The sequence below is a fragment of the Malus domestica genome, chromosome 08 (assembly GCF_042453785.1).
Source record: "Malus domestica chromosome 08, GDT2T_hap1".
Lineage (NCBI taxonomy): Eukaryota > Viridiplantae > Streptophyta > Magnoliopsida > Rosales > Rosaceae > Malus > Malus domestica.
In genome coordinates, this window is record NC_091668.1 from 1949162 (window position 1) to 1976088 (window position 26927).

The 26927-nt window shown below is 36.3% G+C and overlaps 2 protein-coding genes across 3 annotated transcripts; both read left to right on the plus strand.

The window, feature by feature from the left end:
- Window positions 1-189: 189 nt before the first annotated feature.
- LOC103428642 (ornithine transcarbamylase, chloroplastic-like) lies at window positions 190-26729 on the plus strand. Of its 2 annotated transcripts, XR_011583854.1 has the most exons (6): window positions 190-618; window positions 1458-1792; window positions 1992-2123; window positions 2214-2489; window positions 2599-2894; window positions 26622-26729. XR_011583854.1 is itself a non-coding variant. In XM_008366763.4 (5 exons), exons 1-5 carry the CDS (start codon window positions 402-404, stop codon window positions 2779-2781), a joined length of 1143 nt encoding a protein of 380 aa, XP_008364985.3. In that variant the 5' UTR covers window positions 308-401; the 3' UTR covers window positions 2782-2976. The 2 variants fall into 2 exon arrangements, 1 of the variants encoding a protein (XP_008364985.3); XM_008366763.4 differs by lacking the exon at window positions 26622-26729 and having other exon boundaries at window positions 308-618; window positions 2599-2976.
- LOC103440468 (bifunctional dihydroflavonol 4-reductase/flavanone 4-reductase) lies at window positions 15785-21917 on the plus strand. Its single transcript, XM_008379159.4, has 6 exons — window positions 15785-19528; window positions 19626-19795; window positions 20682-20876; window positions 20964-21123; window positions 21226-21418; window positions 21519-21917. Exons 1-6 carry the CDS (start codon window positions 19411-19413, stop codon window positions 21724-21726), a joined length of 1044 nt encoding a protein of 347 aa, XP_008377381.3. The 5' UTR covers window positions 15785-19410; the 3' UTR covers window positions 21727-21917.
- Window positions 26730-26927: the final 198 nt, after the last annotated feature.

Consider the following 26927-nt stretch of genomic DNA (forward strand, 5'->3'; position numbering starts at 1 on the left):
AGCTTACTAATGATATTTAAATCATTTATAGATCTTAAATTAAATCCGATAAGAATATGATCCGATCCAAATGAGATGCTAATCAAATTTGTCCGATTTTCTAATCAACAATAAATATTGTACTTTTTTTCTAAAAAAAATAATTATTCCAGGTATACTTTAATGTAGTGAGGTCAATTTTTAAAATGTATATCGAAATATGTATCAAATTCGTAAAACCGTTATGTTTACAGGTCTATTTGAGTGAATTATGATGCAAAGTGTAATTGCTATAAAACTTTTCTCTAATTGACACGTACGATAAGAATCCCCCTGCTAATAAAACTCCGTGACACTTACGAAAAACCCCTGGAACTGAAAACCCACGGGTGCACTGAGCTCGACTGTTCCCACCAAAACCAATGGCGGCGGCGATTTCTTCTCACCTCGCGTTCCGATCAGACAAACCTTCTCTCTCCTCTTCATTTTCTTCTTTCTCCGGCCAGAGTATCCGCCGATCGCCTCGATGCTCGGCCAAGCTCACCGGCATTTCCCGGCCTTCTCCGGCGAGCCTCCGACGAATCTCGTGCCAGACCTCCGTTGCTACTTCTTCGCCTGCGTCGGTCGCCGACGGAACAGGTCAATTCTCGCCTCGCATTCTTAATCTGACTGATTACTTGCTTAGCTAGAAGTTAATTTCTGTTCTTTCGCTTAATACGTTTGGATTCAGGGTTTAGGCACTGTGTTGGATTTATTTTTGTGCAATTCCAAATTGCAATGGTAAAGTGCTTGATTAGGGTCTAGGGTTCTTGAAATTCTCGGAGGTAATTAAATGGCGATGTTCTTGAACAATGCAGGCATGTGAGTGTTGGTGAGTGAATGTCATTTCGGTTTGGAAGATTTGGCCGATGTGGAAATTAGGGTTTCTGATTGAAATTAGATATAAGGAAATTAGAACTGTGTCAGGTCGCTGATTAGAACTTTGCAAATATTGAATTGTATTAGCTCTATACGGTTTCATCTCGAAAACTGATTCTTGAAATCTCCGAGCTTATGAAGAACCTAACTGTAACTGGAACTGTAATTCTTTATCTTAGACGACGGTGCTGAATTGTGAGAAGAATCGATGACTTTGGTGAAATGTTGCCACAATATTAGTGCTTGTTTGGATGTGCTTTTAAAATGATGGGAAGTGGTGAAAATGTTTTTGGAACCAATCCTTAGTAAAAATGCAAGTAAATTCTGAAAAAGCACTTAAAGTGCTTCTTGGAAGAAGCACATAACTGGTGCTTCTTGAGAAAGCACTTTAAGTGCTTTTGGAATCAAAAAACATTTTCTCTAGAAGCGCTTTTAGCCATTTTAAAAACACATCCAAACGAGCTCTTACTTGAGAAAACTTATACCGTTGCGTTATCTTATGGCTTAGCGAAATCAATTATCTTCTGACTTGCTGCTTTCCATGTTTCTTCGTTTTTCAGCAAAATCTGAACTGAAGGATTTTCTGCACATAAATGATTTTGACAAATCCACCATTCTGAAGATCTTAGACCGAGCTGCGGAGGTCAAGGCACTTCTCAAATCAGGAGATAGGTCATTTCAACCTTTTAAGGGGAAGACAATGGCTATGATCTTTGCAAAGCCTTCCATGAGAACACGTGTCTCATTCGAGACTGGGTTTTCCTTGCTAGGAGGTCATGCCATATACTTGGGACCTGATGCCATTCAGATGGGTAAGCGGGAGGAAACTCGGGATGTTGCACGTGTTCTGTCTCGCTATAATGACATTATTATGGCGCGCGTCTTTGCTCATCAGGTATGCTGGTGAGTTCTTAGTTTGTAATTTACCAAAGGCGATAGACTTGCGTAATTAAAGTTCAGTTCTGGGCTGGTTAGAGTATTTGTTATGGCAGCAGTATGTCCATGTGTAAAGAGTTTTCTCATGGAATCTCGTGAATGTTTCCGCTTGAGCAATGTACTTAGAAAAGGATTTTTCTTCACCTGTTTTGTCGCAGGATATCCTTGATTTGGCTAAATATTCAACTGTACCCGTTGTCAATGGCTTGACAGACTACAACCATCCCTGTCAAATTATGGCTGATGTCCTCACTATCATTGAACACATTGGTCAGATAGAAGGAACTAAGGTCGGTCCATTGTTTTGCTTGCTAATTACGGTTTTTATTCTGCTAGATTTAGAATGAAGTTTCCGACTGTAAATTCTCTGCAAATTTCAGGTTGTCTATGTCGGAGATGGAAACAACATTGTCCACTCCTGGTTGTTGATGGCTGCTGTTATTCCTTTCCACTTCGTTTGTGCCTGTCCCAAGGGTTTTGAACCAGATAAGGAAACAGTTGAGAAGGCGCAGCAGGCGGGTATCAGCAAGATTGAGATTACAAACGATCCAAAGGAAGCGGTCAAAGGAGCTGATGTTGTGTACTCGGATGTGTGGGCTAGCATGGGGCAAAAGGAGGAGGCTGATTCTCGCCGTAAAATTTTCCAAGGATTTCAGGTATGCGCTATGTTTATCTAAAATTTTCTAAGGATTTTAGGTATGTTTGTCCGGTCGGGTGGCTGATGTTGGTTATATATTTGACTTGTATTTCGCGCTGTTACTACAGGTCGATGAAAATCTAATGAAGATAGCAGGGCCGAAAGCCTATTTCATGCATTGTTTACCAGCAGAAAGAGGAGTGGAAGTGACCGACGGAGTAGTTGAGGCTCCAAATTCTATCGTCTTTCCCCAAGCCGAGAATCGAATGCACGCACAGAACGCTATCATGCTTCATCTGCTCGGAGTTTGATTACACATGATATCCCTAGCAATGAAACCGGAAACTGCCTTGGTGTACTGAGTTGTATCGACAACAGTACAAGAACGTTTCAAGTTTAGAGACACTTTTTAGCCGAAAATTAGGTGCAGAATTTTGCGCTTTCGGATCTGTACTCATAATGTTGTTTGCTTGTTGACATCTATGGATGAAGTTTTCGAGTCATAACTAGTTTGAAGTATTTGGGGGCAACTGGGGATGCCATTTTCTAATTGGATACGGAGGCTAACCCTAGCAGGGTGATAACGTAATGAAAGAGATAGAGACCGAGGATATACCTTGGTTATGCCTAAGAATTTACCCAACTATATAGTTCGGCCAAATCTTAGATGTAACCGTTATTATATTCCCGGTCTTTCTCTCTCTCGCTCTCATCACCTTTTATCTCCGACAACTCCTTTGACGTTAGCCTGTTGTTTTCTCCTTCATATAAGGATCACAACCCAAAGAAATAACATCTAAGTGACTCACACGGGGAAAGACGAAAAAAGGACGAACCAAAACGAGGATGAGGACAGATATTTTCTTATCTCCTTCTATTTTTCTTACTTCTGGGTAAAGACGATGATAGGATTACACTTCCATTTTTTACAAAGAATGCCTACAATCTATTTCCTAATATTGCTATATAAATTATTCCAAGAGGAACCTATCACAGTAATGTAGGAATCCTTATTAGACTCAACTAGTATTGATAATAGTGTGTCAGCATATTTGAAATTATAAGTCAGCTGGGGTTTTTTAAATACTAGGAAAAACCATATCCTATAATTGAGGAGCTTCATCCATAGTGCTTGCGGTTTGAAGCACGTATCAGGTCCACTACATGCACGATGGAATTAGAGTCAACAATGGAATAACCATCTTCCACGATAGATGGAAGTTGGGGAACACTAACTCTATAAAAAGGATTCCATGCTCACAGAGAAATTCTTCTTCGATTTGGGACTATCAACATAAGAATATTCAGGTCTCTAGTGAGTAGAAGAGTGTCTTTGAAATACAACCATGTCTTCTACAGGTTAGCTTCATCTATGTAATTAAAAACTATGTGTTCTAGGGTTCAATGTTAGAAAATATTTGATTTATTCCAACATTTGGTATCGGAGCAGACTAACAAGCCCTGGAACCAATATGTTTGTGTTTAATTTTTCTGTATGATGAGTTCTGCAATTTTAAATTCATATATCATGCACTTTTTGCATTATTTAAGTTGTTTAAATTATATATTTCATTCTCTACTGATGAGATTCATGCAACGTCCACATTTTTCTCAAAAGAAAGTATGTATGAGCAGGCAAGATATTTAAATCACGCATGGTGTCTTTGTTCAGCATAAACTCTTGTCCAAAGGCCTAAGATATACGCATGAAAAGATTATCCTTCAATGGCAGTCCGTACCTCTTGCTCATAAGTGTGGTAACATGCATTGGTTAGTTACTAACAATAATTAGATGTCTTCTGCAGTGAACACTTCAGCCATGAATTTCTCTTCGATTGAGCCTTTAAGTGGAGGAAATCTCAAGAAATGGAAGCAAGACATCGAGATTGTCCTGGGCTTGATGGACCTCGATTTGGCATTGGGGGAGGAAGAGCCATAACCACTCACTGATGTTTCAACTGCTGAACAAAGGCTGAAACATGAGAAATGGGAGAAAGCTAATAGGATGTCATTGATGGACATGAATGGGACCGTGAGTGAGACTGTGCGTGAAGGAATTATTGCTGGTGACAAGGCCAAAGACTTCATGGAGGCAATTGGGGCAAAGTACATGGAATCGGAAAAGGCTAAAATGGGAATTTGATGACCACTCTCACCACTCTCAAGTTTGAAGAAAATAAGAGTGTGAGAAAGCACATTCTTAAACTGGTGGAAACTGCTTCAAAGCTCAAAGACTTGGAGGTGCCTATGGACGATGCTTTTGTCGTTCATATGGCACTTAATTCACTGCCATCAAGTTTTGAGCAATTGAAGGTCTCCTACAACACTCAAAAGGAGAAATGGACGCTGGATGATCTCATCTCGATCTGTGCTCAAGAGGAAGCAAGAATTAAGAAGAACCAGATGATCAACCATGTCAACTTCATGCAGGCAGATAGGGGTAAGAAACCTATGTATCAATATGGTAAGATCCCTAAGCCATTCAATTCTTATGATATTGCCATGAATGACTCCTTCTCTAAGGGACCTGAGATGTCTAAGAAAAATATGGACATTGTCAAATGTTATTTTTGCAAAAGATTTTGGCACATGAAGAAAGATTGTGAAAAATGCAAGAATTGGAAAATTATGAAAGGTATTTCTTTTGTTGAAATTTTTTGTTTTTTTGAAACTAATCTTGTTGAAGTCCCTCCAAATTCTTGGTGGTTTAACACTGGATGTTCGGTGCATATCACCAATTCTCTACAGGGGTTCAAAAGAGGAACTACAAAAACAAAAAATGAAGTTTTTCAACTTTATGTTGGCAATGGAAATAAAGTGGCAATGGAGGCTATATGGAGTCTAAAGTTGAAGCTGTCAAGTGGTCATGTTTTAGAGTTGTTTGATGTTTTATATGTACCTTCGTTAGGAAGGAATTTAATATCTACATATAAGCTTGTAAAATCTGGTTATGCTTTCGTTGGTGACAATGAAAGCATCAGAATTTCCATTAAAAATAATCCAAACATTGTTGTTGGAATTTGCTTCTTAGTAAATGACCTTTGGCAGTTGTTGTGTTCCATTTTTTTCCAATTCAAATTGCTTGAATGTTGAGACCTTTTTGCCGAGTAAAAGATTACAATCAAATAAATCATCTGCCATGTTGTGGCATAAACGATTAGGCCATATTTCAAAAGTCAGAATGGAAAGATTAATAAAGGACAACATATTGCCAGCTTTGGACTTTGGTGATTTAAAGGATTGTATTGATTGTTGCAAAGGTAAACTAACTAAAGTCAAGAAAAAGAATTCATTAAGGAGTCAAAAGCTTTTGGAAGTAATCCATACAGACGTGTGTGGACCTTTCCCAATTAAAACTCTTTGTGGAAATATATATTTTGTGACTTTTATTGATGATTACTCAAGGTTCACGTATCTTTATTTGATCAAAGATAAGACTTCAGTGTTTGAATGTTTAAAAAAATTTAAAACTGAAGTTGAGAATCAATTGGATTTGTCCATAAAAGTTTTAAGGTCAGATATAGGAGGGGAATATTATCGCAGGTACACTGAGATTGGTTAGGCAAAGGGTCCTCTGGCAGTCTATTTGGAGCAGTGTGGAATTCAAGAGCATTATACATCTCCAGGTACACCACAATAAAACGGTGTGGCTGAGAGAAGGAATAGGACTCTGATAGAGATGGTAAAGAGCATGATGTGTCGTGCAAAACTTCCATAATACTTATGGGGAGAGGCTTTACAAATGGCAAACTATATCCTGAATAGAGTCCCAACAAAGGTTGTGTGTAAGACTCCTTATGAGGTATGGATAGGGCATAAACCAAGTCTTAATCATCTGCATATCTAGGGGTGTCGTGCAGAAGCAAGAGTTTACAACCCAAGAGAAAAGAAATTAAACTTGAGGACAATTTCTTGTCACTTCGTGGGATTCCCTGAAAAGACCAAAGGGTATAGATTTTATTCTACTGATTTTCCTATGAGAATATTTGAGACTGGAGTTGCTAAGTTTATAGAAGAAGGGGAATGCTCACTGGAACTAGACATGGAGGCATCGAGATTCAACCTTGAAGAAACTAGCAATGTATTGCCTGATAATAACATTGAATGGTTTGATAATGGTGGAACATTTGGGACCCAGACAACTGAAAATGATGGTGGAGTGATCAATATAACTCAGCAACAAATTGAGTTTAATATTGATAACTTTAATCATTCATTGAGTGGGGTAGGCTTAGATTTTCATGTAGGGACCTCATCGCAACTCTTGGGTGGGTTACCTGGGCAACAAGTAACAATGGAAAACAATGAGCAACCTGACATTGGAACTTCATCACAACCCACAAGTGAATTAATTGAGCCACAAGCCACAACGGAGAGAAGCGTATTACCAGCAAGAACCAGAAAGTCAGCCATCTCAAGTGACTACTTGGTGTATCTTCAGGAAATAGAAATGTGTGAAGGCATGCAAGATGATCCAGTGACATTTTATGAAGCAATGGAGACCCAACAGTCCAACTATTGGAGAGAAGCAATGATTTATGAACTAAGGTCCATGCAAACTAATAACGTGTAGACCTTGGTGGAAGCACCATTAAATGTCAAGCCAATTGGCTGCAAATGGGTCTTTAAAACCAAGACATTTGAATGGTAAAGTGGAGAGGTATAAAGCGAGACTCATAGCTAAATGTTTCACACAAACAGAAGGGATCGACTATTCTGAAACCTTTTCCCCAGTTTCTACCAAAGACAGCTTCAGGATCATTTTGTCATTCGTTGCACATCACAATGTTGAGCTCCATAAAATGGATGTCAAGACAACTTTCCTTAGTGGAGAGTTGGAAGATGAGATTTACATGCAACAACCTATGGGATTCGTAAGAGAAGGGCAGGAGAATATGGTTTGTAAGTTAAACAAATCCATATACGGTTTAAAGCAAGCATCAAGACAATGGTTTATGAAGTTTGATAAAAAGTCACTGCCATGGGTTTTATTGATAACAAAATTGATGACTGCATATATGTTAAGGTATGTGGTTCGAAATTTGTTTTTCTCATTTTGTACGTGGATGACATACTTCTAGCTAGTAATTGCATGAATATATTGTTGGAGACAAAAGGGTTGTTATCTAAAACCTTTGAAATGAAGGATATGGGGAATGCTTCTTTTGTATTGGGCATTGAAATTGTGAGAGACAGGTCGAAAAAATTATTAGGACTTTCACAGAAGTCATATATTGAAAAGGTGCTGCAATGGTTCAACATGCAACATTGTTCAAATGGAGAAGTACCAATTGGGAAAGGAGACAGGCTCAATAAATCTTAATGCCCAAATAATGAACTGGAGAAACATGGAATGTCGCAAAACCATATGCTTCATTGGTGGGAAGCCTTATGTATGCATAGGTTTGTACAAGGCCTGATTTAGCCTTTGCAATTAGTGTATTGGGGAGGTACGAAGCTAATCTAGGGAACAACATTGGGTTGCAGCTAAGAAGGTCTTAAGATATTTACAAAGAACAAAATCCTACATGTTGGTTTATATGAGTGTGGCGAACCTTGAACTAGTAGGATACACGGACTTCGACTTTGCAGGATGTTTGGATGATAGGAAATCCACGAGTGGTTATGTATTCACACTTGGAGGTGCATCAATATCCTGGAAAAGTGTTAAACAAAAGGCTTTGGCAACCTCAACTATGGAAGCTGAGTTTATAGGTTTATTTGAGGCAACGAAGAAAGGGTTGTGGTTGAAAAATATCATTACTTTCATGAGAATAGTGGACTCAATTTCAAGACCATTGGTTATTCATTGACAATAAGGCAGCTGTATTTTTTCTCCAAGAATAATAAGAAATCTGAGGCAACATGCTTGATGGATGTCAAATATCTATCTATAAAGGAGCATGTGAAGAAAGGTGACATATTAGTGGAGCACATTGATACCCAAAGGATGATTGCTGATCCTTTAACAAAGCCTTTAGCAGTGGGAGTGTTTAAAGAACACATCACAAGCATGGGGTTACATGAAAGCTTTGATTCAGCTGGTCTGTGGGAGTGCGAAGAATGTTGCTGGATAAATCATGATCATTGACATGCAGGTGTTTCTGCAAGTTATGTTCCAAATTTCTTTCAAGCTTATGTATTAATTGTTATTTAGACTGCATGTACAGAGTTATTTGAAGCACTAAATGCATGTGATCGATGTTTGTTCCAAAGAACACAGTTTGTTGTGTACAAGAAGCTTGAACTGGATTTGAAGTTTAGTTGTTCGAAGCAAGAGTGTGATAATTGTAGTGCATAAAATGATATGGATTGAATATATATGTATATGCCATTGACATTATACATCAGGACTTGTTAAAAACGTGATTTCAAGGTGCATGTAGTACTTTACTTTTATTGTTTTCTGGAGTTCGTTTTAAATAGGACTGTTGGTAGGTGTGTATAAGATATGGATTGCGTGAAAAAAAACCCATTGTGATCACTTAAAGTGACTTATAATTCAATATGTTGATTCAAATCCAAAGACTAGTTAAGTCCAAGTGGGAGAATGTAGGAATCCTTATTGGACTCAACTAGTATTGATAATAGTGAGTCATCATATTTGAAATTATAAGTCAGTTGGGGTTTTTTAAATACTAGGAAAAACCATATCCTATAATTGAGCTTCATCCATAGTGCTTACGGTTTGAAGCACGTATCAAGTCCACTACATGCACGATGGAATTAGAGGCAATAGTGAAATAACCATCTTCCACAATAGATGGAAGTTGGGGAACACTAACTCTATAAAAAGGATTCGCTGCTCACTGAGAAATTCTTCTTCGATTTGGGACTATCACCATAAGAATATTCAGGTCTCTAGTGAGTAAAAGAGTCTCTTTGAAGCACGACCATGTCTTCTGCAGGTTAGCTTCATCTAAGTAACTAAAAACTATAATGTGTTCTAGGGTTCAATGTTAGAAAATATTTGATTTATTCCAATAAGTAATACTTTATTTGCTCCTCTGTACATACAAAAAAAAAAAAGTACCGCTCTTCTACGTTGAATCTATTCCAAGCCTCCTGGAGAGGAAACCCGAAAAAAAGACCTCAATAACATTAAAAATCCGATGTATATTTGTATGTGCATTGTATTTGACCATATAAACAATTAGGACAAGCTAAATTATAACTTCCTACTTCTATTTTTTCTTATCATCCCTGGCTTCCTTTTCTCTCTCCTGGTGTGCGACTTTATTGTGCTCACCAAGTGCTCAATAAAGTGCCTTAGTTGACAAATCTTTGCCGTCTTCAACATTACTCTACAGTTTCATGTAGCCACCCTTGACAAGCCTCTACATATCATAGTAGTTGTTGACATATGTTAGCATTAAGCCTTCAACAGGTGTTGGCAGGAATCGACACGTTCCTACTAGTGCTCGACGAAATGGTCCAACAAAGTTTTTTTGGCCGAAATCATGACACCATTATTTGAAATCCTGGCTCTACCACTGACGAGGAAGCTTCTCATTTGGATCAAATCACATAACTTTTTTTGTATCCCACTAAGTGGAATCGTCTGTATGAACTCTAGAACGTACACTTGGCTTTCTGTTAACACCAAGTACTACATATCTTTTTTCTTATAGTCTATTTAAAGTCTTCTTAGATTTTCATCTATCCCATTTTACTCTAAGCCATCATCTTATGGTCACATATTCTAATCGAAACATCTCTAACCAAGTTGACTAACCACAGGTCTGCATCGTAATTTTAGACTTTTAGTATATGAGTTTTGTAACTCGAGACAATATATAGATTCAAGGGGCATAATTTTATTGCGAATGCAGACGTAAAACTTGCACCAATTTCATATTCTTTTCTTTTATGCAACGAGACGAGAGATATATAGAGAAAAATAGTATGAAACTTGTTCAAAGCAAATCCCTCTCCACTGACAGCAATGTTACATGATTACAATTTCATTACATGTTGCAAATTATGTCATTTGAATAAGTTGTAACACGTAACGTAAATTGTAATCATGCAAACTATTATGCCTTTTTTTCACTACTAGAAATTTGGCTAAAAGCCACCCTGGTTCATTGGTACCTATTGTGGCATGTAGCCACTCGCATTGGAGGCAAACCTCAATGGCCACCAAGCAGCCACCAAATTAGAGTGTGGCCTATGTAGAGGACTCTATTGTTACAATGGCTACCAATATTGCATTGGTGTCTTTCCTGCAGTGCCACCCTAATTCACACCGGTGGCAAAGTTGTAAAATAATATTTAAAAAAAGGATGCCCTGTGTGCGCATCCAAATTGGAGTATCATATTTCTTTTTCTATTTTTGGTGTGAAAACAAATTGTTATATCATGAAAATATAAGAATACAACTATAAATTTGCATAACTGATATTTTATACAATTTTGTACAAATGTCGGAACCAAACTTTAAAAAGTCTTCGAACCCTTTGTTTCCAAGAGCTTAATCATCTCAATAACTGAATTGCTCATCAAGTGCAATAACTCTTTTACCTTCAGCGGTCTTTCTCTTTCCACCTTGTATTGCTCAAACAGGCTCATCTTCTTTGCCACCTGATGGGTGCACACCAAGGTTCTAAAAAACGCTAGGCGATAGTTGTGTGGCGGGCTAGCGTCTAGGCGGCGGGGCGGCGCCTAGGCGGATTTAGGTAAATTTCTTGTATATCTTGTAAATAAGTGCATATTGACACCTAAAAAAAAAACTATACTTGTGTGAATAATAAAATAATGATAAAATGCAAATTAGGTACACTATTTCCATAAGTATTGGATAAACTTGTAGTAAATTCATCATTTGCAAATTAGATACACCATTTCCATAAGTATACCACCATGAAACCAAAAAAGAAAAAAGCACGTAATTAATAAAAAATAAAAATAAAAAAACCTCCTAGGACCGCCTAGGACCGCCTAGCCCGCCTAGCCCGCCTAGGCCCAACCCGATTTTTCCGCACGATTTGCCCAAAAATGCCTCGGTTGCTAGGCGGCCGCCTAGGGCGTTTTTTAGAACACTGGTGCACACACATAAAAACCAAATTCAGAAAGGCAATTTGTTGTCACGTGCCCAAACATACCAACACTTATATACATCTGTTATCTCCAAAGCGACATATTTAAGAAGAGCAACTTCATGAAGTTGTCCTTACAGATATCTCACAGTTGCTCATTTCATGTTAAGATTGTCATTCCATGTTACGATACAAACATAAACGTTTATACTACAAAATTTGTCCCCACAAGTAATTTACATGTTAGGATGATGTCACAAAGTTAATTCTACAAAGTTGAGTCAAAACTTATTTCCCAAATGCTACCTGAAACAATTTTTTCAAACAGAGTTTATATGCACTACTAAGCTGAGAGTGATTGAAAATATAGAGACAAAGCGCATATTCTTAAGTATGAAGTATTCAAAATCACCTGATGGTCAAACTCTGCTCGCTCTATTGCCCGCATGTCACTGTGGAGCTTCAGGTCTGTTGGTATTGTTATTTCTTTTACTGGAGGTTTCAGTAAGCACTGAGATGACAAGCCCATCAAAATTTTCAGAACAATAAGAAAAACCCATCAAAACCCAATAGAACAATAGAACAAAAGGATGCAGAGATAAAAATCAGAACCCAATAGAACAATCGAAGAAAACAATAAGAAAAACCCATCAAAATTTTTCAAAAAAATAATTTTAAAAACAGGGGAATAATACAAATCCTTTGAGTTTTAACAAAATACATGACAAAATATAGAATAAAATGAATAATATCAGGTTTGACTTTTTAGTATAAAAATGTGATTTTTCGTTAAAATGAACAGTACTGCGGACTTTTAGTTAAAACTTCCTGAAACTTAAGGTTGAGGTAAATCTGTAGAGTAAAAGTTAGCAACAGTGCACACACTTCGATGTAGAAAATTACAAGTTGCCACCAAAATAATATATAAAATATGTAAAAATCCAGTTGAAAAATTATAATTTGGCTATCCACACCGTTTTTCCGTGTCCGCTTACCAATGGCCACGAATTATATATGTCAGTGCATACAAAGTGAGAAAGGCACACTGATTTTTTCTAGTGGGCAAAAATCGGTGTCCTATAGATAGAATTCTAGTAGTGTTTCTGAGGCCACACACAAGAAGAACACAAACTTTTTATTTATTATATATAAAAAAAACTCCAGAGAAATTTAAATATGAATAGACTAAACGGAAACAGAAAAGATAATATTTATTTTATTATATACAAACAAACTCGAGAAAGAAATTCAAACACGAAAAGAGTAGACGAAAACAGAAAAGATAATATTCGGTGCTCTTTCAAGTCATTTTACAGGTTTTTATGGGATGAACTATTTCTGGAGTTTGCCGACTCAAATTTTAGAGGACCCATTTGTGATTTTTGGATTCTCATGCAAGATCATGCACCCCACCAACCGAAACCCACTACGAAAGAGTTCAATTCAAAGTCCCCATGCAAAAATAATACAAACAAGACCCGAAATGGCCGACATTGCGGCCGAGTGTGTGATAGCAACACTACGTTACAGTGTTATTAGGAAAATTATTTGTGTGTTGTCTTTAGCTGAATTCAGTTGTTCATGTGTGGTGGCATCATCATATGACGGTGATCCAAAAAAAGAAAAACTCCTTGTGTTGATGCTCAAACTCACATCCAATCATTAACTTTCTTTGAATTCTTAAGTGCATAATCAACCGTTTAATTTAGCAATTTGTTCTATGGAATTTTCGGATTATGAGAAGTTTACGAATGAGCTCGTTTGAAGCTGCTTTTAAGATGATTAAAAGTGTTTATTGAAGAAACACATATTTTGTGCGTCTTCCTAAAAACCTTTAAAGTGTCTTTTCAAAATCCACTTGAATCTTTACTAAAAATTAGTTTCAATCATTTTAAAAGTAATTCCAAACGAATTTTGAGACGTGAGCATGACATAAATTTTGGGCCCCTGGACAAGGTTCTGTTTACTTTAAAGGTCAATGATTGTTTGCCCTCCTTGTTCTCGTGCCCTTCCATGCCCTTCCATGCTCTCTTATTTGTGTGGTCACGGTTAAACCACGTCAACATTTTATATTACTATTTATTTTTATCTTATTATCTCTATAAAAAAAAATAATATAAAATATTAACGTGACTTAACTGTGATCACACAAAATAGAAGGGCACGAGAAACAAAGAGGGATTACAATTCTTGTCCTACTTCAAATGGATTGGCCAGGCCTGGGCCTAGACTCTGCATTATTGCAGTCCTTATAATACTGAGTTCAACACGTGTTGAAATATATATACACCAACAAAAAAGAAAAGACCCCCCACAACACGTGTTGAAATATATATATACCAACAAAAAGAAAACGACCCCCCACAACACGTGTTGAAATATATATATATACCAACAAAAAGGAAACGACCCCCCACAACACGTGTTGAAATATATATATATACCAACAAAAAAGAAAAAGACCCCCCCCCCAACAAAAAAAAGAAAAAGACTAGGTGATCAGACTTTATTCTGATTTTATTTATAGTATAAATTTGTTGGGGTATAAAATAATTGCATGTAATTTCATTTTATTTCTTTGCCTAGGCTGCTTTCTTGACAATCAATAGTAGTGGAGGGAAACTTTTGGTGCTCCAGAACAATTTCGGTCATATTTTCTCAAGGTAAATGAAACAACATTTCCTAATATTTTTTGTATGCAAATAACCCAACGTTTCGTAATCTTTTGTATATAAGTTCTACTATCGATCAAAAACCACAATCTAGAGGAAGGTCTAGATCTATTTTTTCATTTTTTAGGTAGATAGCCAAGAGTTTTACGATTTTTTTGTATGTGGATTGTATCGATTAAATTTTTTGTATGAAAAAATCTTCCTAATGATTTCGATGTAAATAATGTTGATCTTCTATGACTCAATTTTTTAGATTTTTCAAGTATAATCTCTTACAATTTTTAATCTCGCAGCATCGCGCGGACAGCAATATCTAGTTTCTATCTATTTTGGGACGCTCAATCGTAAAAGGAAAATACTAAAAAAAAATTAAGTTTTTAGTTTATTTTGTAGAGCATGTAATGTGTCGGTTGACGATTAAATTTATTTTGTTTAATGATTTAAAGAAGTTTAAACATCTTAGGTTTCTCTTCACTTAGTTTAAACAGCTTAGGTTCCTTTTCACTAGTATTACGGTTTAGTGATATTCCTCTTTACTTGTAAAGTAAGAAGTCTTAGGTTCGTTCTCGCCAAAGGCGAATTTGAACTACATTATTATGGCTAGCCCAATTTGAAGCTTAACCTACTCTCCACCCCCTTAGTTTAGATAATATCATTTTGTTCAAAACAAAAAACAAAAAAATCACCCGCAATATTATGTGGTCTACAATATAGTTCTAATAGATGGTATCTCTAGCTTCACCCACATATAAACATGCATGTAGGTGCATCTATGGCTATTGACCTTTTTTTAATTAGCGTCTACGAGCATCTGAAAATCTTACTGGATTGTTTTGATAAAAAAAAAAAATTAAAAAAAAATTAAAAAAAAGGTGTTCTGGTTCTAAAAGAATGCCAAAATCTTGCATGGATTGACATTCTCCACTTTGCTACCAATTTTGAATGCAATGTCAAAATTTCTTTTGTTTTATTTTAATGTTGGGCCCACATATTTCTAGATTTTTCTTTGCGTATTAATTAATTTATTATTAATTTCTAACTTGGTTGATTTTTTAAACAGTCAAAAAACTTATATTTGACATTCCGATTGGTATTAAGAGACTTTAGAACATGTTATTTTGCCACACCAGATATAAAAATAAAATTTAACATTTTAATTTGACATCTCCATTGAAGATGGTTTAACACGTAATATTCATGCATGCACTTTTGCGGTGATGTGTGCTACCTGAAGTCAATCATGTCTTATGCTAAAAAATGATTAACAAATTGTTATGGATGATACTATACAGACCATCTAGTTAAACTATATTTTGTAGATCACATGATGTGGCAGTTGATGATTAAATTTTTATTTTTAGATAATTAAAAAAATTAAACCATCAATAATCACATTATTTGATTTGAAAAAATAAAAAATTCAACCATCAATAATTCCATCATATAATCTGAAAATATAATCTCTAAGCCTAGTTTTGTGGAGTGCTTGGACATGTCCTACCTAAGCCTTTTTTTTTTTTTTTTTTTTTTTGGTGGTGATCAAACTCATGCAGCAAGCCTATTTTTGTGGAGTGCTTGGACATGTCCTACCTTAAGCCTTTTTTTTTTTTTTTTTTTTTTTTTTTTTTGGTGGTGAGCAAACTCATGCATGGAGAAATCCATGCTCAAGATTTTTTCATACGCGCGTACTTCTCAATCAAGTTTTATACGAAGAGAAATAACTTTTGTGGTGTTCAATTCAGGTAAAAGATGACATAGACCAAATTTGATAACTAGTGACACATGATAGAAATTCTAAATTGTTTTAGGTTAATGTTTAGTACTATTTAAATTGCAAATAATGTAACGAAAACTACAACCTTGATGTAATTGTAGACATGACATCAGGGCAGGATGGAAGTAAGGGCCAAGGTGGTCTCAGGTCCACTGAGTTTAGAAAATATACATGTGAATGTCTTTCGAGGACCCTCCAAATATTTGGTACGGGTCTCTTTTGTGCCTACTAAATGCTTGATGTAATGCATCATCTGCATGCTAGGCATATCTCGACATGGTGCGTCGACAACACACGACATGGTGTATCGACAACACTCGACAAATTCTCTCTATATCACTCATCAGATTGCTTCGGCATTTGCGGATATTTGTTGACAATTGCACAACAAGTCCACCAAGTGAATAAACTAATTTATTTTGTGCACTTCGCACTCTGTTCCTATCTAAGGCCATCTCCAACCGAATGGTCCAGAGGGCCGAAAATAGCCTGAAAACCGTCTCCAACCGAGGACAAGGCCAAAGGGCTCATGGGCCCACGGGACAAAAAAGGGTCAAAGGGCCAACCCTAGGCTGAGCCACAAATTTGAATGCAACGGCTAGCTGACGTTAGCTAGCCGTTATATATGATTTTTTTTTTTTACAGATTTTTTTTTTTTTTACAATTTTTTTTAAAAATTATATATATTTTTTCCTATAACTTCCTAAGCCTTTAAACAACATTAAAGAACATTAAGTAACATGATACAACATTAAGTTGTTGTAGTTTTAAAATGGAAAAATTAGTATCCGGTCTTTAGTTACTAATGTTCTTTGATTGAAACCTTATTAGTTTTCAGATTCTGATCAAGATCCCTAGCATTAATGCAATAATGAATTTACATGTCAGTTACATAATTTTTAAAATAAAAATTAATAATTGATTTAGGATTTTAATACTCAGACCTTTATTAAACTCCTAACTAATTTTCAATTCAAAACATTTCCAAAATAAAAAAAAATAGAATAAGTTTGTACCCCTTAATTTTTTATAAAAAATGGTTTCCAATTCTTTAATCTTATATGTACCCATTCATGTAATTTTTCAATTTTTTTAATCTTAAAATGTACTCATTCTTAAATATACCAATTTGTTGTAGTAAAATGTACCCTTTTTTTAATATAAAATCTATTCAATTTTTTTTCTAATCCATTTTGAAACTTATATGGGTACATTATTTTTCTTGATTTGAGAATGTATCCATGTCAAGTTTAATCAAAGAAATTTACTAATGTTATTAAGCCTAATATCTATTATTTTTACGTGGTTTTGAAGAATGTACCCATATTTTGGTACAATAATTTTTTTTGTTAATTTTAATGAATGTACCCATGTTTATATACATACATAAACACACACACACACACACAATATTGGAGATTATAATTTACATTTTAATAATTTTAATCCACAAGTGATGGGTTTTTTATTTATTTAAAATCTCATTAATACAAACAACTATAAATTTCAATTTTTAATTTAAAAAATATAGTAACCTACATAGAAATACATTATCACATTAATTTCAAGGACTTCGATAAAAAATTGAAAACCAACAAGATTTCAGTCAAAGAATATTCATAGTTAGGAACCGCATCCAAAGTGTCCCTTTTTAAATTTAATTTGTAGCTTTTAAATTTAAGTTGTTGTAGTTTTTAAATTTAAATAATAAATTATGTCTGGCCCTCGGTTGGAGATGGTTTTTTTTCACATGGCTATGTTTGGCCTATGGCCCTTTGGCCACTCTGTTGGAGATGGTAAAAAATATAACCTTGCACTATTCATTAAAATATTAATTTCTTGGAGAACCAAAGGGTTAAAACGAGCACTCTGGCCCTCCTTTAGTTGGAGATGGCCTAAAAAAACTTGTATTTAACACTAGATCCCCCCAAAGTTCAAATTCTAGATCCACCACTGCATGATATGTGAACAACTGTTAAGCATTAATGTGTTTCATCCTGTAATAAACCTTACAAATGTATGATGTCTTAATAATTTGATAACTCCTCCAAGTGCACAAGTGACAATTCGAAGGAGAAATCATTCTCATATTCATCGTCTAGCTAAAATATCTTTTAGAGGGGAAAAAAATAGGTTAAAGAACATAGGTTGAGGACCACTATTAGCCTACGTTATGGTTCGTGAGGCCAAACAGAAAGGATGAGAGGTTAGATATCCATGTCTGATGGCCAATTATATAGAAATAGACTAACAGTGGTCCATAAAATAGGAACCATAACTTAGGTGGCATGAATTTGATGGAATCTCACATGCAATTGAATGGAAGGTTTGTCGCAACCATGCTTAAATGTTATTAAGATCAATCGTTGATGCATATATATAAACAAATAGTTTCTAATCGATGATAAGATGCGAGCCTCTTACATTCATGATTAATAAGAAAATATTTAAGCGGGTGTAGACGACTGATGGTAGCATGATTTTTAAGTCTTAATAATATATATAATAGTGTACAGAGGCGGATTCACGTTGGGGCAAGGTGGGTCACATGACCCTCCAAGCTTAGAAATCCTCCATGGAAGGGCCGGGAGTGGGTGTTGCATTGAGTGAACTGCCTTTGAAGGCACACAGTAAAGTATATACAGCGCAATCAATAATGCATCACCCCAAAAAGATATGGGAAGATTTGTCTGCACTATCATAGACCTGATCACCCCACATTTTGGTACAATAATGTTTTTTGTTAATTTTAATGAATATACCCATGTTTATATACATACATAAACACACACACACAATATTGGAGAGTATAATTTACATTTTAATAATTTTAATCCACAAGTGATGGGTTTTTTTTATTTAAAATCTCATTAATACAAACAACTATAAATTTCAATTTTTAATTTTAAAAATATAGTAACCTACATAGAAATACATTATCACATTAATTTCAAAGACTTCGATAAAAAATTGAAAACCAACAAGGTTTCAGTCAAAGAATATTCATAATTAGGGACCGTATCCAAAGTGTCCCTTATTTCTCTCTTCCCCAAAGTCTCCTTATATAGTGGTTGGGAAGAGTGTACAAGGACTAAAAAGCCCATGAAAATCCCAAGTATATTCTAGTATGAATATCTACTGATTTTCATTCCTCATGTGCGTTATCCCATAAGATGAATCCTACACCATATAAGCCAACAAGTCGAAGAACTAGAAAATCAACAACCACGCACGTGATGCCACGCTGAAGCTGAGATACAAGAGAAAACGCGTGCGGGAGCGGGTTAGGCTGCCGGTGGTAGCTGGGGGGTAGCAGTCCTCCCTCGCCAACATTTATAAACTAGCAACTCTTCACTGAGCACCATACGCTCTCTTTTGGATATTCTTCCGAGTTTCTATTTTCCAACTTTAGTGAAATATATTTCCGTAAGCACGTACACAGATTCAACAGAAGATATGGGATCGAAGTCTGAATCCGTTTGTGTCACTGGCGCGTCCGGTTTCATCGGCTCCTGGCTTGTCATGAGACTCCTCGAGCGCGGTTACACCGTCCGCGCCACCGTGCGTGACCCCAGTACGTCTATATATCCTACATTTTGCTTTTTGACTTTTCGGCTTTCATAAGTATTTGATTAGAGTTAATGTTTTGTAATTTTATTAATGGACTGCAGCGAATCAGAAGAAGGTGAAGCATCTGTTGGACTTGCCGAAGGCGGAGACGCACCTGACGCTGTGGAAGGCGGACCTGGCGGACGAGGGAAGCTTTGATGAAGCCATACAAGGCTGCACCGGAGTGTTCCATGTTGCTACACCTATGGACTTTGAGTCCAAGGACCCCGAGGTATCATGCATGCATGCATGCATGCACGCATAAAGAAAAAATGATACATATACTAGTGCTTATACAAATTAAAGCATGTCACACAATAAAATTATCCTACTGTCATTCCTTAAAGTCGGGCTGCCATGTAGCATTATGCAAGAGCTTGTGTCATGAGGAAAGGGCATTCCCAGCTTTATTTCCATGAAAGAAAATGAGCATTCCCAGATTTATATCAAATGGCCTTCAAAAATCTAATAACACCAAATATGCAGGAGCTTGTGTCATGGGGCAAGAGGAGAAGAATTTAGTGGCTTACCGAGGACCATCAGTTGCGACTTCAAACCTTGGATGATATAGCACCATAGTAGAAAATGGGGAAGGGCTGCAATAACACCATAGTATTACAATAAACAATGAAAACTTAACCAATTTGTCAACAAGAAAGCATGTAGTTATATCTAATACTTTCCCATTACAAAGAGCCTAATCCCTTTCTAAGTTCATATTCCTCCAATCCCAATATACTTAGACATTATATTGAATGTTAACTCACAAAGTCCTCCTTTACGATAGTCCAAATCGACATTATATTGAATGTTAACATTTAAAAGTTAAGTGAATGCCAAATTTGGGTACTGCAAAACTAGGAAAAGTACTGACAAATAATTAGTTAATATCTATTACCTGATAACCCGTAGAATAGTGCAGGCAGCATCTGCAGCATAATTGAAAGCAAAAAACCTATAAGAAACCACCCAACATAGAAGATTAATACCTATATCACATATGACAGAATCAATACGAATAGGGAAATTTAAACTCGTATCAAAAGATTAAGTACTGAGAAGTGGTAACTAAAACAAGAATAAGATAAAAGAAAACTAAATTTTGTATGGTTTGACAGAATGAAGTGATCAAGCCAACAATCAATGGACTTTTGGACATCCTGAAGGCATGCCAGAAAGTTAAAACAGTTCGAAGGTTGGTCTTCACATCCTCAGCAGGAACCGTTATTATGGAAGAGCACAAAAAGCCGGTTTACGACGAATCCAACTGGAGCGACGTTGAATTTTGCCTCTCCGTCAAGATGACTGGTTGGGTAAGTAAACATAACCGATTTGTTATTGGTATTTCAAAGTAAAAGTCACGAACAATATATATTCTAATTTTAACCTACTTTGTTCAGATGTACTTCGTTTCCAAGACTCTAGCTGAGCAAGCTGCATGGAAGTATGCCAAAGAAAACAACATTGATTTCATCACCATTATCCCAACTCTTGTGATTGGTCCATTTCTCATGCCATCCATGCCACCAAGCCTCATCACTGGACTTTCACCAATCACACGTAAAATTAAAATATCACTCGAATAAAAGAAATAAATGTTGTATAGTTCTATTGTTAATTATTAACCTATGTAATTAACATCAAATTATTTAATTATTTCAGGAACTAAATCACATTATGGCATCATCAAGCAGGGGCAGTATGTTCACTTGGACGACCTCTGCCACTCTCACATCTATTTGTATGAGCATCCGAAAGCTGAGGGCCGTTATATTTGTTCGTCACATGATGCAACAATTCATGACCTTGTAAAAATGCTCAGAGAAAAATACCCTGCGTACAATATTCCCACAAAGTAATTGCTAATTAATCCCTCCTAACCCTTAAGATAAGTTAACTAATCAATTCTTTGTTACGCATATAATAATTGTTAACTAAACCCTAATGCAATGCAGGTTCGAGGGCATTGACGACAACTTAGATACTATTCATTTTTCTTCAAAGAAGTTGAGGGACATAGGGTTTGAGTTCAAGTACAGCTTCGAGGACATGTTTGTGGGGGCTATTGATACGTGCCGGGCAAAGGGATTGATTCCGATTCCGGCCGAGAAAACTGAGGCTGCTGATGAGAGCAACGTTGTCGACATCAAAATTGCCGCTTAAAATATTGATGAGTGATTAATGTTTGCATTTTGTGTCGAGGCTTAATCTCTGTTGTTTTACATTTGATGGCCTGGATTTGATCTATGTTGTTAAAAAGTTAGGGCTCGTTTGATTGTGCTTTTGTAAGAGCCAAAAGCGCTTCCTAATGAGTAAAAGCGCTTCAGTTTAAATAAATGGTCATTTGGCAAACATTTTGAAAGTGCTTTTAGCTAGAAGTAGAAGCACTAAGAAGCATTTTCTAAGAAGCACCTCCTAGGTGCTTCCTCCTAAAAGTGCTGCACAAAGAAAATAAGGGAAGCACTTTGCTCCCTTTACTGATTTTTTTTCAGTTCCAAAATTATCCCTATTTTTTTAATTTGCAAAGTCTAAAATGATATTCCACTTTATAAAATCATCAAAACTACCATCACCAATTTTTTCTAGGGTTGCACATTGAAACCGCAAAAGGTTTTTTTTATTTTCAGATTATTTTGGAGGCTAGAGCAATCCACTTGGTCTCCATATCTTCCTCTCCATCCCTCTTATTATTATCTGTAGCATTTTATGGATCTTTAAAATAGTAACGCAATACACAAAGTCATTCAAACAAGAAGGTTTCATATCCTTTGAGTCGAACATACATATAGATTATTATTAGCCCACAAGTCATAACTAATTATTAGTCGAACATGCATATAGATTATTATAGCTTCCATGATAATATGAAGATCCCCATCAGGAATCTTGCCCTTGTTAGACCTTATAAGGGTGAACAATCATCTTCCTGAGTTTCGAGGTGGAAGCTAGCCAAGAGGGAAAAAAGAGATATTTAATCAGAGGCATTCATCCCTAAGGTGCACAATAGAAAGAACTTTTGGTGTTTGGAAAAATAGATGGACAATGATTCGTCTCATGCGTAACTTCCCTTTTGAAAAATAGGTACAAATTGTTGTTACTTCAATGGCCTAGCATAATTTTATTAGAAATCATTCCATGACAGATCAAGAGTTCCAACCGTATGACGATGATGAGCTACTTCTGCCTGGACATGAGGAAGATCATAGAGATGAAGAGATTGTTGATGAAAATTTTACTCATAGGCGAGAGTTAGATGTTGAACGAGAAAGAATTGCTAATCTTCTTATATCTAGTTAATACTTATTTCACATTTAATTGTCATGCAAATATAATGTATTTTTTTTTAAAGAAACAAACATATATTCTTAATAAGTATGTATCATTTTGTTAATGATCATTATTTTTTTTAATTGAATTTTCATCAACACTTTAATCAAGTTGTATGCTAATTATATACAACGAAAAAATACTTATGAAAAAATTGTTGAGAATTATTAAGGAAAAGCGCTTTTTTATTTGACAACCAAACACTCTATTTAATATAAAAAACGCTTCTATACAATACAAAAAGCACTTAGTGGTTGCATGCCAAACAACAAACTGCTTCCTCATAAAAGCGTCACGCAAAAGTGCTACAAACAAAAGCGCTAGTGAGTAAAAGCGCTTTCTAGACTAGCACATCCAAACGAGCACTTAATCTCCATTTAAGAATAATATTAGAAAGTGGGTGACACAAATTATAATCAAGAAAAGTAACAGCCACCGGATCTCTTTCCACCAAATCTTACGGATCAAATGATCTGGATCCTTGAAATTTGATCCAACGGCTAAAATTATTATAATTTTTAAAAGCGGTAAGGGCGCGGAATGATTGTCGTACACCATATAAGAGGAGCAAATATGTTCTAATAAGTATAGTTTTCCTCGCGTTTAAGTTAGTGTACATAACTTATTGTTATTTTGCAATTATTGACACTAGACGATAAGCATTGAGACCCAAATGCTTGGTAGTTTTGCTTGCAAGAGCCCATCATATATATATATATATATATATATTTTTTTTTTTTAATAAGGTATTAGGTCATTTTAAAGAGAAAAAAAATTAAAAATAAGTATGAGGTCGTTTAGAGCCAAAACACTTGAGAACTAAATATTAGAAGCACTAGTAGACATTTTGTTTTAATATGTTGCAAATAATGTGTAAACAAAAAAGTTAATTTCCAATTAACTATTAGTCTGAAAATTTGTTTTACCACCCAATTAAAAGATAAAAGATAAAAAAATAATGCCGAAGCATATAGAGAGAACGTGAAACGCCGGAGAAAATTTTCGTTGCTCTCTCTCTCTCCATCGAATCAACCCAAGCGTTAAGGTATTTAAAACATTTTCTTTGTTTTGATTTATGTTGTTGTGTAACCACAGCAAGTGGCCCAGCGGTAAGGGTGCGGAATGCAACTCCTCAAAAAGACAAAGAAAATGTGGGAGGTTCCGGGTTCGATGCTCCGAGTTGGTGAGTTTGCTTGACCTTGGCTACGGGCATGGTGAAATTCCCCATATCCTCTCCGGGCCTAAAAGTGGTGGATAACCGTAGCTTACCACCAGTTATCCCTCTTTTTTAAAAAGAAAAAGATTTATGTTGTTGTGTGAAGTGGTGGATCCAGGAAAAATTATTCGGAGAGTCACATGGAAAAGTTCACAAACATTTCTTAGACACATAATAACCTTAAAAATTAAATCATAGTTCCATTATTCATAACTTATAAAACAAATGACAATACAAGTTACAATAGTCAACGACATGTTTTCATATTTTGAAAAACGCTCCATCATAGCTTCATTATCAACAGAAGAAAAAAAACTGCTTTAAGCTAGAAATCGCCGATTTCTCTACAAATCCTTCACTCCATATAGGGAATCACATTCACAAGAAGTTCAAACGTCTTTCTATTCAGCAAACTAGAACATATAGAAAGGTTTGCATGATGGTAAGAATTTGATTATTGGACGGGGATTTATTGAAAATTTTTAGTTTTTGTGGTTGTTTGTACCATACTTCACTAATCCCGAAATTACCAAGCACGGGTCAATTTTATGTCCTTAGGGACCCACTAAAGGACTCGTGTTGAGGCACCCCTGCCAAAGCACAAGAATTTCTCTCCAACTAAGAGGCCAACCACGACGCGACACGTCTCAACATCAGAATAAAGCTCCTAGAGTCGCACATCGATTACAGACGAAAGCATGCGACTCTCCTCAACTGTAGGAGGAGATCATTCTCCTACAATTAATCCCTAATGCCATTATTATACCTAATTCATTATTAGAACTCACTAATGATGATTGTGCTTGAATCTTTATATTATGTAAACTCTACATTATTAATGAGAACTCCTCCACCCTCATGGACATAACCAAACTTATGATGAAACACATATATCTTGTTACCCGGTAAGTAACCAGAACAACCTCTTGTGAGGGTCACGACTTTAACACTTTGGGGGCCCTGATCCTAAAAAGTACCTTCTCGGACAAAACTTATGAAAAGAAGGATAATCCGACATGATGATTGTCTACTATGTGGATGCTACCCAGAAACTATAGTGCATGTATTAAGAGACAGCTTTATGGCATCGGCTATGTGATTCTCTAGTCTGGGTTCGAGAACACACAATTCACATAATTTAAGCCTTCGGGATTGGATCTCCCAGCTAGCACGGACAGCATCGAAGAAAACATTTGATTTGATTTTGATACTAATCAGGGCCGGCGCTAAGGGGGTGCAAGTCGTACTATCGCACAGGACCCCCAAATCGAAAGGGCACCGATTTTTCAATTTTGCATGCATTTACTTATATATAATAGTATGTGTAAAATATTACAAACTGAAGTCTTAGTGCAAATGGAATTATTGCTTCTTTACATTGGCTTAGGGGATGGGTTCGAAACTCATCTCATCTCCAACAGGAAAAACAATACGCCACCTTTTCACTTGTTGATTTGTTAAATTTGTTTGTGCTATTAGAATTTATAGAAACTCAATTGAAAACTAAAATTATTATTTTGAACAAAAAAATATAAAAAAAAATTAAATTAAATTCTTAGTACTTTTTTCACTTTCGCACATGCCCTGAAATCTAGAGGCTGGCTCCGATACTAATATGGATTATTTGGAAAAGCAGCAATGATGTATTGTGGATAGGCAAAACAACTACACCAAGAGAGCTTGTGGTGAATGCGGAAGGTTGGCTGCAGTCTTATAAGCAATGGCATTCGCCCACAAAGAGGAGCCACGGCGATGCCAAACAACGATGGTCATCACCAAACTTGGGGTGGCTAAAGTGCAAACTTCGATGGTGCGTGGGACGAACGGACGAGAAGAGGAGGAATAGGTGTAATTGTCCGAGATGATGCAGGAGATTTTTGTGGCTGCTTGTTCCGCAGCCGTCGAACATGTATACGAACCGTTACAGGCCCAACTTTTGGCGGCAGAAAGGCTGTGTTATTCATCCAGTCTCTTTTTCCAGAGGGCAGAGAGGTGATATCTGAAGTTAAACTGAATTTTGTTCCTCGCGAGGCCAATAACGTTGCCCACAGTTTAGCTCGATCAGGAATTGGAAGACAAGCTGAGGTGTCGTGGTTTAAGGAACCACCGGACATAATCATGGATACGTTGCAGGAAGACAAAGCCGAATAGTTTGATTTAAATTGATTGTATGTATTGGGAATAGTTGACCTCTAAGTTGCTAGTGCGGGACGCTCTTTTTCATTTCGACCGGGTTGAAATCACCAGCAGGCGGGTATCAGCAAGGTTGATGAAAATCTAATGAAGATAGCAGGGCCGGAAGCCTATTTCATGCATTGTCTACGAGCAGAAAGAGGAGTGGAAGTGACCGACGGAGTAGTTGAGGCTCCAAATTCTATTGTCTTTCCCCAAGCCGAGAATCGCATGCACGCACAGAACGCTATCATGCTTCATCTGCTCGGAGTTTTGATTACATATGATATCCCTAGCAATGAAACCAGAAACTGCCTTGGTGCACTGAGTTGCCGAAAATTAGGTGCAGAATTTTGCGCTTTCGGATCTGTACTCATAATGCTGTTTGCCTGTTGACTTCTATGGAGCCAGAGCAAATGCAAACTTAATGCATGAAGTTTTCGAGTCAAAACTAGTTTGAAGTATTTGGGGGCAACTGGGGATGCCATTTTCTAATTCGATACGGAGGCTAACCCGAGTAGGGTGATAACGTAATGAGTGAGATAGAGACCAAGGATATACCTTGGTTACGCCTAAGAATTTACCCAACCATACAGTTCGGCCAAATCTTAGATGTAACTGTTACTATATTCACTGTATCTCTCTCTCT

Excerpts from the sequence above, each read along its gene's own strand:
- LOC103428642 (XM_008366763.4), top strand. The coding sequence starts at position 402 with ATGGCGGCGGCGATTTCTTCTCACCTCGCGTTCCGATCAGACAAACCT. Across the intron at positions 1,793-1,991 it reads CGCGCGTCTTTGCTCATCAG|GATATCCTTGATTTGGCTAA; the intron begins GTATGCTGGTGA and ends GTTTTGTCGCAG. Across the intron at positions 2,490-2,598 it reads AAATTTTCCAAGGATTTCAG|GTCGATGAAAATCTAATGAA; the intron begins GTATGCGCTATG and ends CTGTTACTACAG.
- LOC103440468 (XM_008379159.4), top strand. The coding sequence starts at position 19,411 with ATGGGATCGAAGTCTGAATCCGTTTGTGTCACTGGCGCGTCCGGTTTC. Across the intron at positions 21,124-21,225 it reads TGGACTTTCACCAATCACAC|GAACTAAATCACATTATGGC; the intron begins GTAAAATTAAAA and ends TAATTATTTCAG. Across the intron at positions 21,419-21,518 it reads GCGTACAATATTCCCACAAA|GTTCGAGGGCATTGACGACA; the intron begins GTAATTGCTAAT and ends AATGCAATGCAG.